The 14,195-nt window shown below is 43.6% G+C and overlaps 1 protein-coding gene across 3 annotated transcripts in view; it reads left to right on the top strand.

The window, feature by feature from the left end:
- Positions 1-319: 319 nt before the first annotated feature.
- Blnk (B cell linker) overlaps positions 320-14,195 on the top strand; it is a 69,770-nt gene continuing 55,894 nt past the window's right edge. The window contains exon 1 of one of the 3 annotated variants that reach the window (XR_007349094.1): positions 320-549. Coding sequence is in view for 2 of the 3 variants with exons in the window: in XM_048807060.1 (XP_048663017.1) it covers positions 503-549 (47 nt within the window). In the remaining variant the exon portion in view is untranslated. The remainder of the gene's footprint in view (positions 550-14,195) is intronic. The other 2 variants (XM_048807060.1, XM_015494571.2) reach the window with 2 other exon arrangements.

Here is a 14,195-nt window from a genome sequence, read left to right as displayed (position 1 = left end):
AATGTTCAGGAAGTCCCCAAAAGACATTCAGATGGAATTGATTATTCTAAGTTCTTTCTTGAGCCAAGGAAGTTCTGCTGACAGCCGGACACCTGCTAAAATTGGGGACTACATGTATGTGGGACAAACAGGAAGTAGTGACCAGCCAGCAACATTGTCCCAACCTGGTAACAACCCTGATTTTAAAAGAAAGCAGCTGGAAAGAAATCTGCATGGCCAATAGGTTTCGCTATCAAAGTTTACACAACGTGGAGTAATCAGCCAAGCTGGCTGGCTGGCTCCCCAGGTCACATGATTACATAGAAACATGAAACTTGACTATGTGCTCCAGCAAGTTTTACTTCTCCCTAGTGCAGGGGTGTTTGCCAGCAGCCTGCACTCTCAGAAGTCAGATCCAGTGACTGAAGCCCTGAGATCAGAGGCTTACCATGCTGCTCCCTAGGAGGGCCAGGAACTGCTGATATTACCACGGGTTGGCAACTCGTGTCCCTCATCCAAAAGAATGGACAAGCTTAATAAGATAACTGTCCCAGCCAGTCAGAAGCTGAGGTAAGATTTTTCTCATCTGGTACTTACCGCACCTCCATCTCCCCATCCCAATGATCTTATAGCTTCTCAGAAATCCTGAAACCCTGGAATACTCTGCTACTTTGAAGGCAGTGGGTGGCAACTACTATGGGGAAGCAAACTGGACTTTGAAAGAAATGTGTAGGAGCAAGTCGGCCTGCTCTAGCTCTGGCTTTTGCCAGTGATAAATATAAGGAGAGACAATGAAACAGAAAAACCAATGGCTCAGATTCTACCAAAGGTCAGCTTTCAGAATGCAACAGACTTTGCTAATGCAGAGTATGTCTAAACTGAGTCTGCACCGGCTTCACTGTGGATTGCTACTGACTTTTCAGGATACTTGTAATCATGTGTATTTATTTAGTTTTACTGTCATTTATTTCATGTATATTCATCACAAGTTTATTGGGGGGACTTTATCTGCCCTCATGATATTGTCACAATGGTTTTGTAAAAACAAAACAAAACACTTAGAATAAACCAGAAGTGGCCCAAGGGCATAAGTCAAGGAGATATGGAAAAGGCAACTTCCCAAAATTTGATTTCGAAGATTTTCTTTTTGTCTTACTATAATGACATCATGGCTTGTGGAAACTGGAACTTTGAAATGTGCGGAAGTGTGCTTCGTCCCACCTGCACACCACAGCTTCAGTTTCCCATGGGGTGATGTGACATGGGTAGCAGATGAGTTCTCAAAAATAATTAGAAACTGAAGAATTGGAGTTTTTAAGACAGCAATTAAGAGAAATTAGCCTGGAATTGGCAGAGGAACAGCCCTTCACAGTTAGGATATGGGTCTTCTACCTGGTTGGGGCTTGATAAGAGGCCGGTCAAGATCCTCTGTGATCTGCAATGAGCAGGCAGCTTCAGCAGGGCAGCCGCTATTTCCATGCTGAGAGCGTGGAGCCATCAGCACTGCTGGGGGACAAGGAGGAGGTGCCATAGCTGCCTTGGGTCTTTGGTCTCGGTAGCTGTTCCCCCATGGGAGGGAGGTAACACAATGGAAGTAGCAAGGGACGCCATGAGCAGAGAAGAGAATTGGAGAGTGGAGAGATTTCCATGGACAAGACATGTCAAGAGCTGGGATTTGAGAGACGGACCAGAGTAGAGCAGGGAGAGAGTGACAGGCTGGGAGGGTGGAAATGCAGAAGCTGACACAAGTATGGTCCACTTGTGGGACGGTGAAGAGAGTCTTCTGCCCAGCAGAGGCTGGAGAGTGGGATGTGTGGAGCCAGAAGGTCCTAATAAGGTTGGATGTGTAGGGTGGGGACAGCTGGGAACATACCGTGAAGGTTCTAGTCACGGGAGCCGGAGAGCCTGCTGCTGTGTGATTGGAAACGTCATGCCTTCAGGCTTGGGGGTGGGGGTAGCAGGAAGGATCAGACCGAGGAACCTGGAGGCAGGGATGCTGCAGGGGTGGGGGAGACTCAAGTAATCCAAGCATCTAGAACTGTGGGCCTGGACCTGGGCACAGCAGTGAGAAGGGAAAGAGGAGAGGTGGGTAAGATGGGAAAGAGAAAAAACTAACAGGGCACCATCTCCAAGGAGTAAGAGGGTTCCAAAGTGTCTTTTCAGACATATTCCACAACCTGAAGCTACACTAAGCCTGGGTAACTCTTTCAGGAAATCCTCATGGAATCTAAATAAAGAAAGGCAATAGAACGTGAATCATTTTATGATCCCTCCCTCTGGGACAAAGTCCAGCCTGATCACAGAGTAGCTGATAGGCAATATGAAACCATAGATTAGAGGACAGAAAACCAAAATTATATGGTGGATAATCATACACTACACTCAGCTGCTGAGAGAAAAGTAGCTTTCTCCCCACTTGGTTACTAAGTTGTCTTAACAGCATAGGCCTGTTTTCATAAAACATGCACCGTCGACGTGGAACTTTCCAAAGAAATGAAATTGTAAACACAAGGGACTCAAAACATCATCCTAGATCTTTCCTGTAATTGTATGACCCGGTGAGGAATAGATAGATGGAACACATGCCCCCTAGGACTTGTGTCTTCTCTTTTTCCTGGGTTAAGACTGATTCAGAAGATTACTTACTGTGCAATTATTTGGCACCAGCTGACAATATACATAGACAGCTATGTTTATGCTCTTATGCTTGTTAAAGTTATATTGGAATCTGCTGAAATTCTTAGCCAAAAAAAAAAAAAAAAATGACAATGAGTGTCCGTCCAAGCATCAGAAGGGAGGACCCTGGCCCACGGAGTATATTTCCAGGGCTGAAATGAGAATGGAGGCAAAAGGAGTGACCAGGAGAAAAACAGAGTGAACCAAGGAAGAGGGCGGGCGGGATTAGAAGGGAAGTAGAGGATTCTTGAGATGGGGGAGAAGGGGAAGGTTCCCATATGGAAGGCTGGGGTGAGCTCTCACCTCGAGTGTCTGTGTAGAGGAGTTGAGACGGGCAAGGGAGCTGGGCATGACCACAGAGATGTTTGCTTCCACCAAAGCACAACATGAGGTGGGCTCCCATCTGACGGGGAGTGCACAGACTCTCAGGATCTTCTAGTGGATTCTTAGCTGTGGTTTTCCCTTGCATTTTATAAGGTGGTGATATCATTAGAAATCCCTCTGGGTTCTCAATTCTTCCACAGTAAACATTGTCCTTATGATCTTAAAAATTTTACACTTCTAGGTGAACATTTCCAATTTTGCAATCCTGAATCATACTCAAATTCATCCTTTTCAGTTTCGAGAAACCAATTTGAAGAGGAAAATTCGCTCATCATTTGTGCTTGTGTTTTTCTTTGTAGCACACACGCACACACACATACCTGCTTATTTTACAAGTAGAAAAGGCCTTTGGCACAAGCATGGTCAAATCAGGTCTCCTCAATCCTCATCTTATTGGATAGAGAGTATGGTGTTTTTCAGACAGACAAATCAAGGTGTTTGTGACTTTGGGCCTCCCTCACCTACCTGTAAGGTAAAGATGATAATAACAGTATAAATGTCACGGGACTATTATAAGGATTAAGTAATCTTGTGAAGCGATGACACAGTATTCCTTGCACATGGCAATTATTGAATTTAAGAATAACAGCTATTAATATTATTACCATTGTTACTCTTATTAATTCTGTGCAGTTGATTTTCTGAACATGAACAGTGGATTTTACATTGATTCCTGATAAAGTTGGTGCTAGTTTCATTTCTTCTTTCTGACTATTTTGTCTATTGATTCTGTGACCATCTGTGGTATTTTGCTTTGCATGGATTATAGACATGACAGATATCCCTCTCAGCTGTCATCTAAGCGGCCAGTAAAACTGTTGAGCATGACAGAGTCCTGCCATGGGTGCCTGGGTCTTGGTGCTAGGGTGCTCGCCCTGAGATTCGTCAGTTGCTGGGATATGTTTTCTCTTCTCAGGTCTTAGAGTTTTCAACTGGAGTTCCCAGTTCCTTGACTTCTCAAGTTCAGTTCTTCAGAAACAAATTCAACTTCTTTTAACCTCTCCATCACTAGCTCCCTCCCTGGTCCTTCCTGTTTCTGTCATGGTTTCATGATCGACTCTGACTCTGACTCATCCTCCCCTCTGCTTCTCTCTGCACTTCCACCCAAGCCCACTCACCTACCACGCCCGGGATTTTTCCTTTCTGGCACTTCTGTGTTCTTCTCCCCCACATGATCCTGGACATATTCTCATCTCTTCTAGGTCCCTATGTTTGTCTGGTCCAAATTCCTCTACAAAATGAGGAGTTTGGACCAAACAATCCCCCAAATCCCTCTCCACTCTAACGCTATGCGATCCTTGTCTCTAAGGTTACCATTTTATCCCCTGACCCCCTGGAGATACGTCTTCATTAATTTGGAAGGAAGATGCAAGTAGAGTTCAAAAGGGTTGATTCCAGTGTTTGGTTACTAGCCATGGGTCCTGAAGAAGCCATTTAGCCTACCCCAATTTCCCCACTTGTCAAGTGAGATTAGGCCTGTCTTCCCCAGGCTTATTATGAAGACAAAGGAGGACGACATGGGCCAAAGTACCCAGCATAATAGATATCACTGGGTCAGTACGAGAAGTAAATAGAAAGTGAACCCAAGAGCCAGGACCTCAGCCCACCCATTGTGAATGGTTGTTTGTTATCTCTTCTCCTCCTCCCATTATGGATCCAGTTCCCCCTTAACTGGAGCAGCAGGCAGGGCAAGGGTGCGAGCAGGAGCCACAGCACCCGATGGTAGAGATGGACAGCCCACCCCGCCCCAGGCAGCCTGGCTTCCCATTCACCTCACACTGCCTACCTGCCTCACGTCCACTGAGAATCTACCCAACTGTCTTGTGTCACAATGATGAATGGAATGTTCAGAGCAACTGGACAAGGATCCTTTCTTCTTGTGGGGAAAGCTCCACAGGAGACACATTATCAGAAATTTACTTAGTGAGTGTGGACTTCAGGGTCATCAGCCAAGAAAACTCAGGCGACTCTCTCGCCCATCTGTGCATAAGTATGGTTGGAAAACACTAACCCGTGTCTGCGTGTCTGAGGCACCCTCTGTCCCCATCCAACCACTGATGTGTGCTACGTTGGAACAGCTCCTTCCTCGTCATGCAACCATCTCCAAAAGGGTTGGGATATAATTACTTAGGTTAGGTTGCCAAGAGTTGAGCTACAATTGCATTCCAGCCCTGCCTGTAGATCAGTCAGAGATTGGAGGAGGCTGGTACTGAATGCTTGAGGCACACATTCATAGTCTCTTGGGTTTTCCCCACAGATGATTAACTCCATTGACTACATGGAGAATTTACTCATTTGGCTTTCTCTCTCCCTCCCTCCCTCTCTTTCTCCCCCATCCCCTTTTTTGGTGCTGGGGATTGAACCCAGGGTTCTTAATCACTGAGCCGTACCCCTAGCCCTTTTAATTTTTCGTTTTGAGACAGAGTCTCACTAACTTGCTTAGGACTACCTCGCCAGGTTGCTGAGGCTGACCTCAAACTTGAGATCCTCCTGCTTCAGTCTCCCAAGAAACTGGGTTTACAGGCATGCACCACCGTGTCCGGCTACTTAACTGATTTTTAAAGGAGACCTTACTGTGGCCTCTTATAATGACATCAAGGAATCTGTTAAAGAACATGTGCAAGGGGGGAAAGGGAGAGAGGTTAAATGAGGGCTTTTTCGAGGGAAATTGAAGCACTTGATGGCTTTCTTTGGCTTTTTAATAAAATGCATAGACATAGCCGGTGGTGGCACACGCCTGTAATCCCAGCCTCTCGGGAGGCTGAGGCAGGAGGATTGAGAGTTCAAAGCCAGCCTCAGCAAAAGCAAGGTGCTAAGCAACTCAGTGAGACCCTGTCTCTAAAATAAAATATAAAATAGAGCTGGGGATGTGGCTCAGTCCTCATGTGCCCCTAAATTCAATCCCCAATACCAAAAAAAAAAAAAAAAAAAAAAAGAAAATGCATAGACATAGCCTCCCCTTGGCCTCACCCAAGACTTAACTATCTTTTAGAACTTCTCCACCTGGGACAATTTTGCCCTCAGGGGTTATTTTGTTCACAGTTGGGGGCTATTGACATCTAGTAGGCAGAGAGCAGTAATATTGCTAGACAGTCTAATTGACAATCCCCTTAGTGAGTGTGGACACAACAAAGAATTATCTGGTCCAAAATGTAAATTGTGCCACCCCTCAGAAACCCGGACTCCAAACAAGTGGAATGAATTATCTCTAGAACAAGAAGTACACCTTTGTTTGATGCTTAGAGTAACAATGAGTATTTAATATGTAGACTATATGATAGACATCTTGGTAATTGGTGTGGCCTCTGCTCACAGAAGATTTTTTTTTTTCATCTGAGAGATTTGGGGGAGAAGTTGCCAAGGGAAAAGGCTAGAGGTTCTTGGACTTGAATATCAATGAGTTGTTTTTGTTAATTTTAAATGATAAAAAAAAAAACAAAACTAAATTCCATGAGCTTCATGCACCATTGAGGTATCCATCATTCTCCCCTAGACAGAGAAATGAGAGCAGGAAGATTTCCAGACATGAGTCTGGATTGAAATGGTCTCTGTTTCTACTTTTATAAGTAAGACTGAGTCAACATTGAGTGGAAATCCTGAAAGTTGGGACAGAAGCAGATTAGTTGGTAGCAGTTATAAAGACATCCAAGGGCGGTGGGTCTCCCATACCCAAATTCTAGCAGAAGTGGGTGCACTGTGCTTGTTCTGGAGCAGAATTTGCTGTCCTGAGGTCCAGGGATACTAGTACTTGGAGACCCTGGATAAAGACAAAAGCAAATGACCCAAACAGACATTTATCAAAAGATATACAAATAGCCAACAAGAATATGAAAAAGTGCTCAGTATCACTAATCACCAAGAAAATGCAAATGGAAACTACAATGAGATGTTGCCTCACCCTCATTAGAATGACCATTATCAAATAGACAACAAATAAATGCTGTCAAGGATGTCAAGAAAAAGGGGAACTTTTATGCTGTTGTGTGGCATAAATTAGTACGGCAACTATGGAAACATCATGGACATTCCTTGCATACTCCCATTTAGTCAGACAGTTTCACTAGTGGGCGCAGAGTCAAGGGAAGTTAAATCATGTATCAAAGAGATGCACTCCATGGTTACTGCAGCACCATTCAAATAGCCAAGATTATTTGGAATCAGCCAAAATGTCCACCAGGAGTGGATAAAGAATGTGGTGTGTGCTCTCTGTTCAAAAGTTAGATAGATGCTCCAGGCTGGTGGCTGATTCTGGATACACACACACACACACACACACACACACATATGAACGCATATAATGGAGTATTAGTCATCCATTAAAAAGGTGAAATCATGTTATTTGTGCCAAAGTGGTGGAACTGGAGGACATTGTGTTAAGTAAAATAAGCCAGGCACAGAAAGATGAATATCATATGCTTTCACTCATTTGTGGAAACTAAAAAATTAATCTTATGGAAGAACAGAGTGGAAGAGTGGTCATTGAACTCAGGGGGTATGGGGAGCAGGATAGCGAGAGACTATCTCAGTTACATAGAAGGAATTAGTACTGGTCTTCTGTAGCCTAGTAGGATAACTAGACCACAACAATCTGTAATATATTTCAAAGTAACTAGGAGAACCTGGAAGTTCCCAACACATAGAAATGATTAATGTTCAAGGAGATAGAAATGTTTATTACACTAATTTTGTCATTATATGCTATATACCTATATGGAATGATCATACTTTTATCCCAGAAATATACATATGTCTCAATAAAAAAAAGGAAAAGACAAAGCAAGAGGTGCAGGAGATATGGTATGCTTTTGATGTCTTTTAACATCTTCTTAGTCAAAACTAAAAACCCTGCAGCGGTGTCTGAGACCCAGATGTGGTGTAACTCATCTATCAGCCAAGATGGCCTCTCTGTGGTCAGGGGTGGAGATTTTTTAAACTGGTGGGTGGGTTCTGAGGGTGCAATCTTTTTAAGAGTTTATTCCAACTCTATTATTAAGTAATTCTCTCTCTTCCCTCTAAAAAAATGACTCTTTAAATTGCTTTCGATCTTATCCAGATCTCAGGAAATGGCTTCTCTGATGCTCTTAGTAGAGGAGGTGCCCAAGAGGGATCCTGGCTGTTGGGGACTACTCTCTGTTGAGATGTCACTTGCTCCCCGTTGGTGGCTGATTCTAGATCCTGCCTCCAAGCTCATGTGGCTGTGGGGCCCTTGACCCAATACAGACAGAGCCCATGGGAAATTTTTAATTCCACTTCACCAAGACTCCATGTAGGATGGTAGTCAGAGGCACGGATACTGCTTCCCAGCCAGACACTTGCGTCCTGGATTTATGATAACACCCAATTGTCTCCTTGTTATTTTTGTTTGTTTTCTATTCCTTTTTGTTGCAACAATATACATAAAACATTAAATTTACCCCTTAACCAACTTTAAGTGTATGGCTCAGTAGCATTCAGTACGTTCATAATGTCAAGGCAACCATCACCACCATTCATCTCCAGGGTCTTTTTTATCTTGTAAAACTGAAACTCTGTGCTTATTACACTATTACCCCAGACCCCTCTCTTCCCAGCCCCTGCAAACCACCACCTACTGCTCTTGGGGGGCCACTCTTCTTCTTTAAGGTGACCTTATTTCTCTCCTTTTGATGTTTAAGCTCTCAGGGACAGCCTTGCTATTCTCATTCCATGTCCCCACTGTGCTTCCTAGACCCCAGGGACCAAGCACACAATTAAGGGTTAGAAATGCTGATGGGATGGAATTCTAGCCCCATCCCTGTGCCTGCCTCCAGATCAGGGGAGGGGGGACCCTGAAGTGTGATGACACTGTTGTAGGCTGGCAGGCTCTTGCTGGCTGGTGGGGACTCAGAGATGCCTGGCTGGGGTGGAAACCTCTCAGGGATTTCCACCTCCTGGCTGTGTGTCTTCCTCAGCACATTCATGTTTCTGTCCCAGTTCTCCATCCATCAGTGAGCAAGCTCGTCTCCCTTTCCGCCTCCTTCCTCTCCATGCCTTGTTCCACAGCTGAGGCTATCAGCCTCCTAAGAGTTCCTCCCACGGGCCTCCTGCTTTTGCTCAGTTGACCCACACTCTCCTGCCTGTTTTGCCTTCATCTCCCTTCTAAAAGGGAGTCCACTGGCAGCCACACCTGACAGCTTATGTTTTAATGATACTTGCACAACTCTTTTACAGCACTGTGATCTGGGCCTCCTAAACAGACCATGCCCCTGAGTCCAACATGGTTGTGTCAATGCTTACTTCAAAAGCAAGGCAAGTAGCCAGCTTAATGGACATGCGGTGTCCCCTTGCTGGGCTGCTCTTTTCTGTTGACCACTTCCCTGAAGAAGGATCTCATTACTCCAAGAGCATCCCTGCCTCCCAGCAGTCTTCTGGGGGCTCCAGCTGCCCCAGATTTCATCCCTTCACACAAGGCAGGGAACACACAGCCAGGCCTCTGAGCTTCCTGGTGAGTGGCCATGCATACAGAAGGGTTCTGTGCTTAGTATAATGCTCTGCTGATGCTGTCCTGAAATTTTTGCCTTATAATTTCAAATAAGAGGTCTGCATTTTCATTTTACATGAGACCCTAGAAATGATGAGCCACAGTGGCCATGAGTGGCCATGCCTGCTTACCTTGCCATGTGTAGAGACATGGCATGATGGAAAAGCATAATTGATCATCTTGCAAGGACCTGAGAGGACACCTCTCCATCCTTCCATTCCTCAGCTAGGAAAACAGGTCAGAGAGGTGAAGCCTCCTGTTCAGGCTCAGACCATCAAAGGCAACCCTTGAGGTACACCTCCTCTCTGCTTATGAGGAGGAAGAAGAGGTGGCCATGTCCCCCGTTTCTACTCTTACCATGTATGTAATTTTATTGCCAATATACCATTCCAGCTTAGTCAGTGTTCTGTACTTTTCCTAGACTTTTTTCTTTTAACTAAAAGGCAGCTAACTTACGAGTCAGAAACCTGAGTTTCATGCTGTCAGTATTTCAGGTTATTGCATGCTTCCAGGCCCAAACTTGAATTCCACGCTGACTCATGAAACTACTATATGTTTTTCAAAGAATGCTCCCACAGTAGTTCCTGTCATCCGAGAGCGAGTTATAATTACAAAGAGCAGAGCTGGCTTTACAGAGAGACTGAGCATGCAACACCAATGTGGTATCATTTAGCAGGTATCCTGGGAAGGTGTTTTTGCTGTACTGGAAAGATGAACTTTGGACTCAAACAGAATAGGATTTAAATTCTTGCTTTGCAATTAACTAGCTCATAGTCTTTGGGAAGGTCATAATCCTCTTTAGTCTTTTATTCTTTTTTTTAATCTGGAAAGGGAAATAAAAATGTATACTAATAATATATGGCATAAATAATAGGGACATTGTATCTGTAAACATGTAAAATGGAGGGAAAGAGCTCAGTGAATGTCCCATTCCGAAAATTATCCCCCAGCCTCAACTTCCCTCATGCCCCTCCATCTGTAGTGTCTCAGAGTTCTGGTTCAAATCCAGCTCCCAAGTGGAACAGGTTAAGGAGTCAAATCATTATCTTTCCCCAGCACCTAGGCAGGAATCATTTATCCAGCTTAGACCCAGGGGCCACAGAGCCATCCTCTCCACCTCCCACACAGAGGAGGGTTCAATCAACATTGTTGGCTGGATGAATGGAACATTGTTCAAGAAGGTGGTGAGAAAGAAGGAAAGGTCAGAAGCCAATGACCACACCTAAGTAAGTGGAGTTCGCCAGGGGGAGGCTGTGCCCAAGGGTGCTTGAAATAGAGAATTTGAGCTCAAACACAAGACAAAATTCCTCCTGTGCTCCATCTGCCCCGACCACTTGACAACTTTACCTGGTTCAAAGTATAAAAAGATGCAGGGTGAAGAATAATTTTTTAAGCACAAAAAGTATGTTAATGCTATACTTGGTACTGAACATACTAGGGAAGAAAGAGTCATTTATTTTTATGCAAATAATGACAATAGAATCAAATAAAAACATGACAAATATACTTCCAAGAAAGAAAATAAGACTCGCAATACCAAACCGCAGGGAAATCGGACTCTACAGATATGTGATTATTTTGTCTTTACAGCCTGTTCAGGGTCAAGGTCCTCTTTGCAGTAGAAGGACTTATTTCATAGTGTGTTCAAAGGTCATTACGTTTCCAAGCCAATCCCTAATGATTGGGCCTGACATACCCAAAGCTACTTTTTAGGGTGAATACAGTCAACAACATCTTAAAATGATTAAAACCTGACTTGGGGATGTAGCTTAGTGGTAAGTCACTTATATCTGGCAAGTGCAAGGTCCTGGGTCTGATCCACAGGACCACAAAATAAATAAATAAATAAAGTTTAAAAAAGCTATTCATGTATGATACCTCAAAAACAAATTTAAAAAAAAATTGCTTTAAAATTGCTAATTCCTACTCTTTGAGTAAGAGATTTCCTTTTGGGATGATGAAAATGTTCTAGAACTAGGTATTGGTGGTAGTTGTGCAACTTTGCCAATTTACTAAGTGATACTGAATTGTACACATAGAAATGGTTGAAAGGATGAATTTTATATTTTGTGTGTTTTATCACAATTAAAACTGATAATGAAACTTCTTAGTTTATTTAACATAAAATAGTGTATTTGAAGGGCTTGTGATATTTTCCTCTGACCAATTAGATATTGTTTTAAAGTTTATCTTGATATGTACTCTTGATACATATTTCTAGATGCCTTTTAAGAATTGGAAGGTTTACTTTTACCCTGACCCCGACACATAAGATATTCTCAATACCTTTTTTTAACTCAGATCCCAGGAAGAAGAATTTAACTGGGTCAAATATTTTCAGTATACAGGACAAAAGCATCCCTCAAAATCATTTTTTTTTCCTGAAAATATCTTTGCTTTTAGCTGCAGAAATAGATGGCTGGACAAGCAGATGACAATACTATATGGTACCAGGTAGGCACAGCCAAGATTCTTTTTACCCATTAATTATGAAGTTAATTTTTTAAAGGATATGTTCAAATTCTTAAACATAGTATTTTCCTCAATTTTTTGAAATGGAATTAGAATTTTTTTTTTTTTGCCACTGACTTTTATTGGCAGCTGTTTTGGTTTAGGAACATGGGTTTTTGCATAGTGATTTTGATGCTGGTAGAGGAGATACTGTGAGTTTATCAAAATTCCAACTGTCAGCCAGGCATAATGGTGCACATCTATAATCACAGCGACTTGGGAGGCCAAGGCAGGAGGATCACAAGTTCAAGACCAGCCTCAGCAACTTAGCAGGGCCCTTAGCAACTTAGCAAGACTGTGTCTCAAAATAAAAAATTAAAAATTAAAAAGGATTGGGGAAGCAGCTCAGTGGTAAAGTACCCCTGGATTCAATCCCCATTACAGAAAAAAAAAATCAACTATCCATACCTTGTAGAACAATGAGCCCATCAGAGTCTAACATAGAGACAAAATTAAACAGCTTGCCCTCGGGAGTCTCTTCCAAACACAACATCTGGTCTGTAGCATAGTTTCCTTTCATTTCATCAGTTTCAGTGTGGCTGTCCCATGCCTAGCTGCCTCTTTCAAGGTAAATGGGACCAGGATTTTTTTTTTAAGATACAGAGTATTAGTGGAATCATCGTAGTCCTGACTGTGCCAAGTCAGCCAGATTTCTGCCTGCTTATAACCCAGCTCAACGGTCCAGACATGCCAACCCTAACACCATATATTTGCAGATCTTGGCAAGAAAGAAAGAAATGGTAGGGTGTGACCGCCTGGAGAAACTTGCAAATTACTTTCTGCGGTTCACAGGCTGTTAGTGAGGGAGGGTGCTGGCAGAAAGATGCTGGCCTGAGGTGGACAGTCTCTCTTCTCAGGCACTCTCAGGTGGCCATTCTGACTAGGTGTCGAGATAAACATACTCTACTTCTGAGCATGTTCCAGACCCAGAAAGTCCCTACCCTATTCCCTTTGGCCACCTGAGTGCACCATCCTCTCTCTTGACCCCTCCCCCATCCCCATATGTCCCTTTTTCTTTTTTTCTCCTAAAGACTGAAACAAGCCGGAAGAACCCATATTCCCTCTAGCAAGAAGTCTGACCTTGGGAATCAATAGCAGAGCAGGGCAGGGGTGGGGATCACCTGTGTCCCCAACAAGACCTCTGTGCTGATAGAAGGACTAGATGCCATCTCCTGGGACAGAGAGGAAGGTGACCAGAGAGACCTGTGGTGAAGTTAGTCACCTGCCCTGATGAGGCGCCAAGTTAAAACAAGGCAGTGTGCACGTCCAGAGAGAGCTGGATGAATGGGCTCTGGAGTCACAACTGATTTGGAACACCAGCTCTGTGGTCTACCAGCTGTAGGACAAGACAAATCACATAACCTCTCTGAGCCAAATGTTCTCATTTATAAAAATGGGGATAACCACAACAGTGTGGATATACTTAATCCTAGTGAAACATAGTTAAGAATTTTATCACCACTAAAAAAATGGGATAATAATAGGACCTATCCCATGGGGAGCTTGTGAGAGCTTAGTGAGATGATGTATGTGACATCTGGCACATAATATACGCTCCATAAATGCTGCCTTCACGATTGTTGGTTCTCCAAGTCTGTCTACTGGTCTGTGCAAGGCAGTCTTTCAACAATGGCTTATAGGGTTTGTGCTATAATCATGGCTCTGGGCTGTGGCCAAGGATGGTGGAGGCACCTCCCTGCCATGGAAAAGCTTATCTTCTACCAGGAGATTCAGACCAGATATGGAAAGGGAAGGAGCAGGATACAATGAAAAGAGATGGGGAATCTTCCATGAAATTAACCTTGGAGCAATTGCCAAATTTCCCTGGAATATGAATTTCTCTGTTGGGACAGGAGGAGGTTCGTGCATAATTTTCCTGAATTCTCTGTCACTTATTAATTTCTATGACCACTTTAATTAAAGGCAAAATTAGGAGTTTGGATTTCAGAGCTAGATGGTCTGAAATGGCATCATGTACTCAGTCGGCCTGTGTCGGCATCTGAGGAGTGGGGTGGGGGCACTAACTCAACCTTGGGGGGCTTGCTCAGGTTATCACACTGTAGAAGGGGCTATTGAAACTTTTGTGACAGCTCCACCATGAGCTCACTCTGTAGAAGGAAGCAGCCTGGGTGCTGAATTTGCAGAT

The sequence above is a fragment of the Marmota marmota genome, unplaced genomic scaffold (genome assembly GCF_001458135.2).
Source record: "Marmota marmota marmota unplaced genomic scaffold, marMar, whole genome shotgun sequence".
Lineage (NCBI taxonomy): Eukaryota > Metazoa > Chordata > Mammalia > Rodentia > Sciuridae > Marmota > Marmota marmota.
The sequence above is the reverse complement of the archived record's forward strand: the minus strand, read 5'-3'. Positions and strand labels throughout refer to the sequence as shown.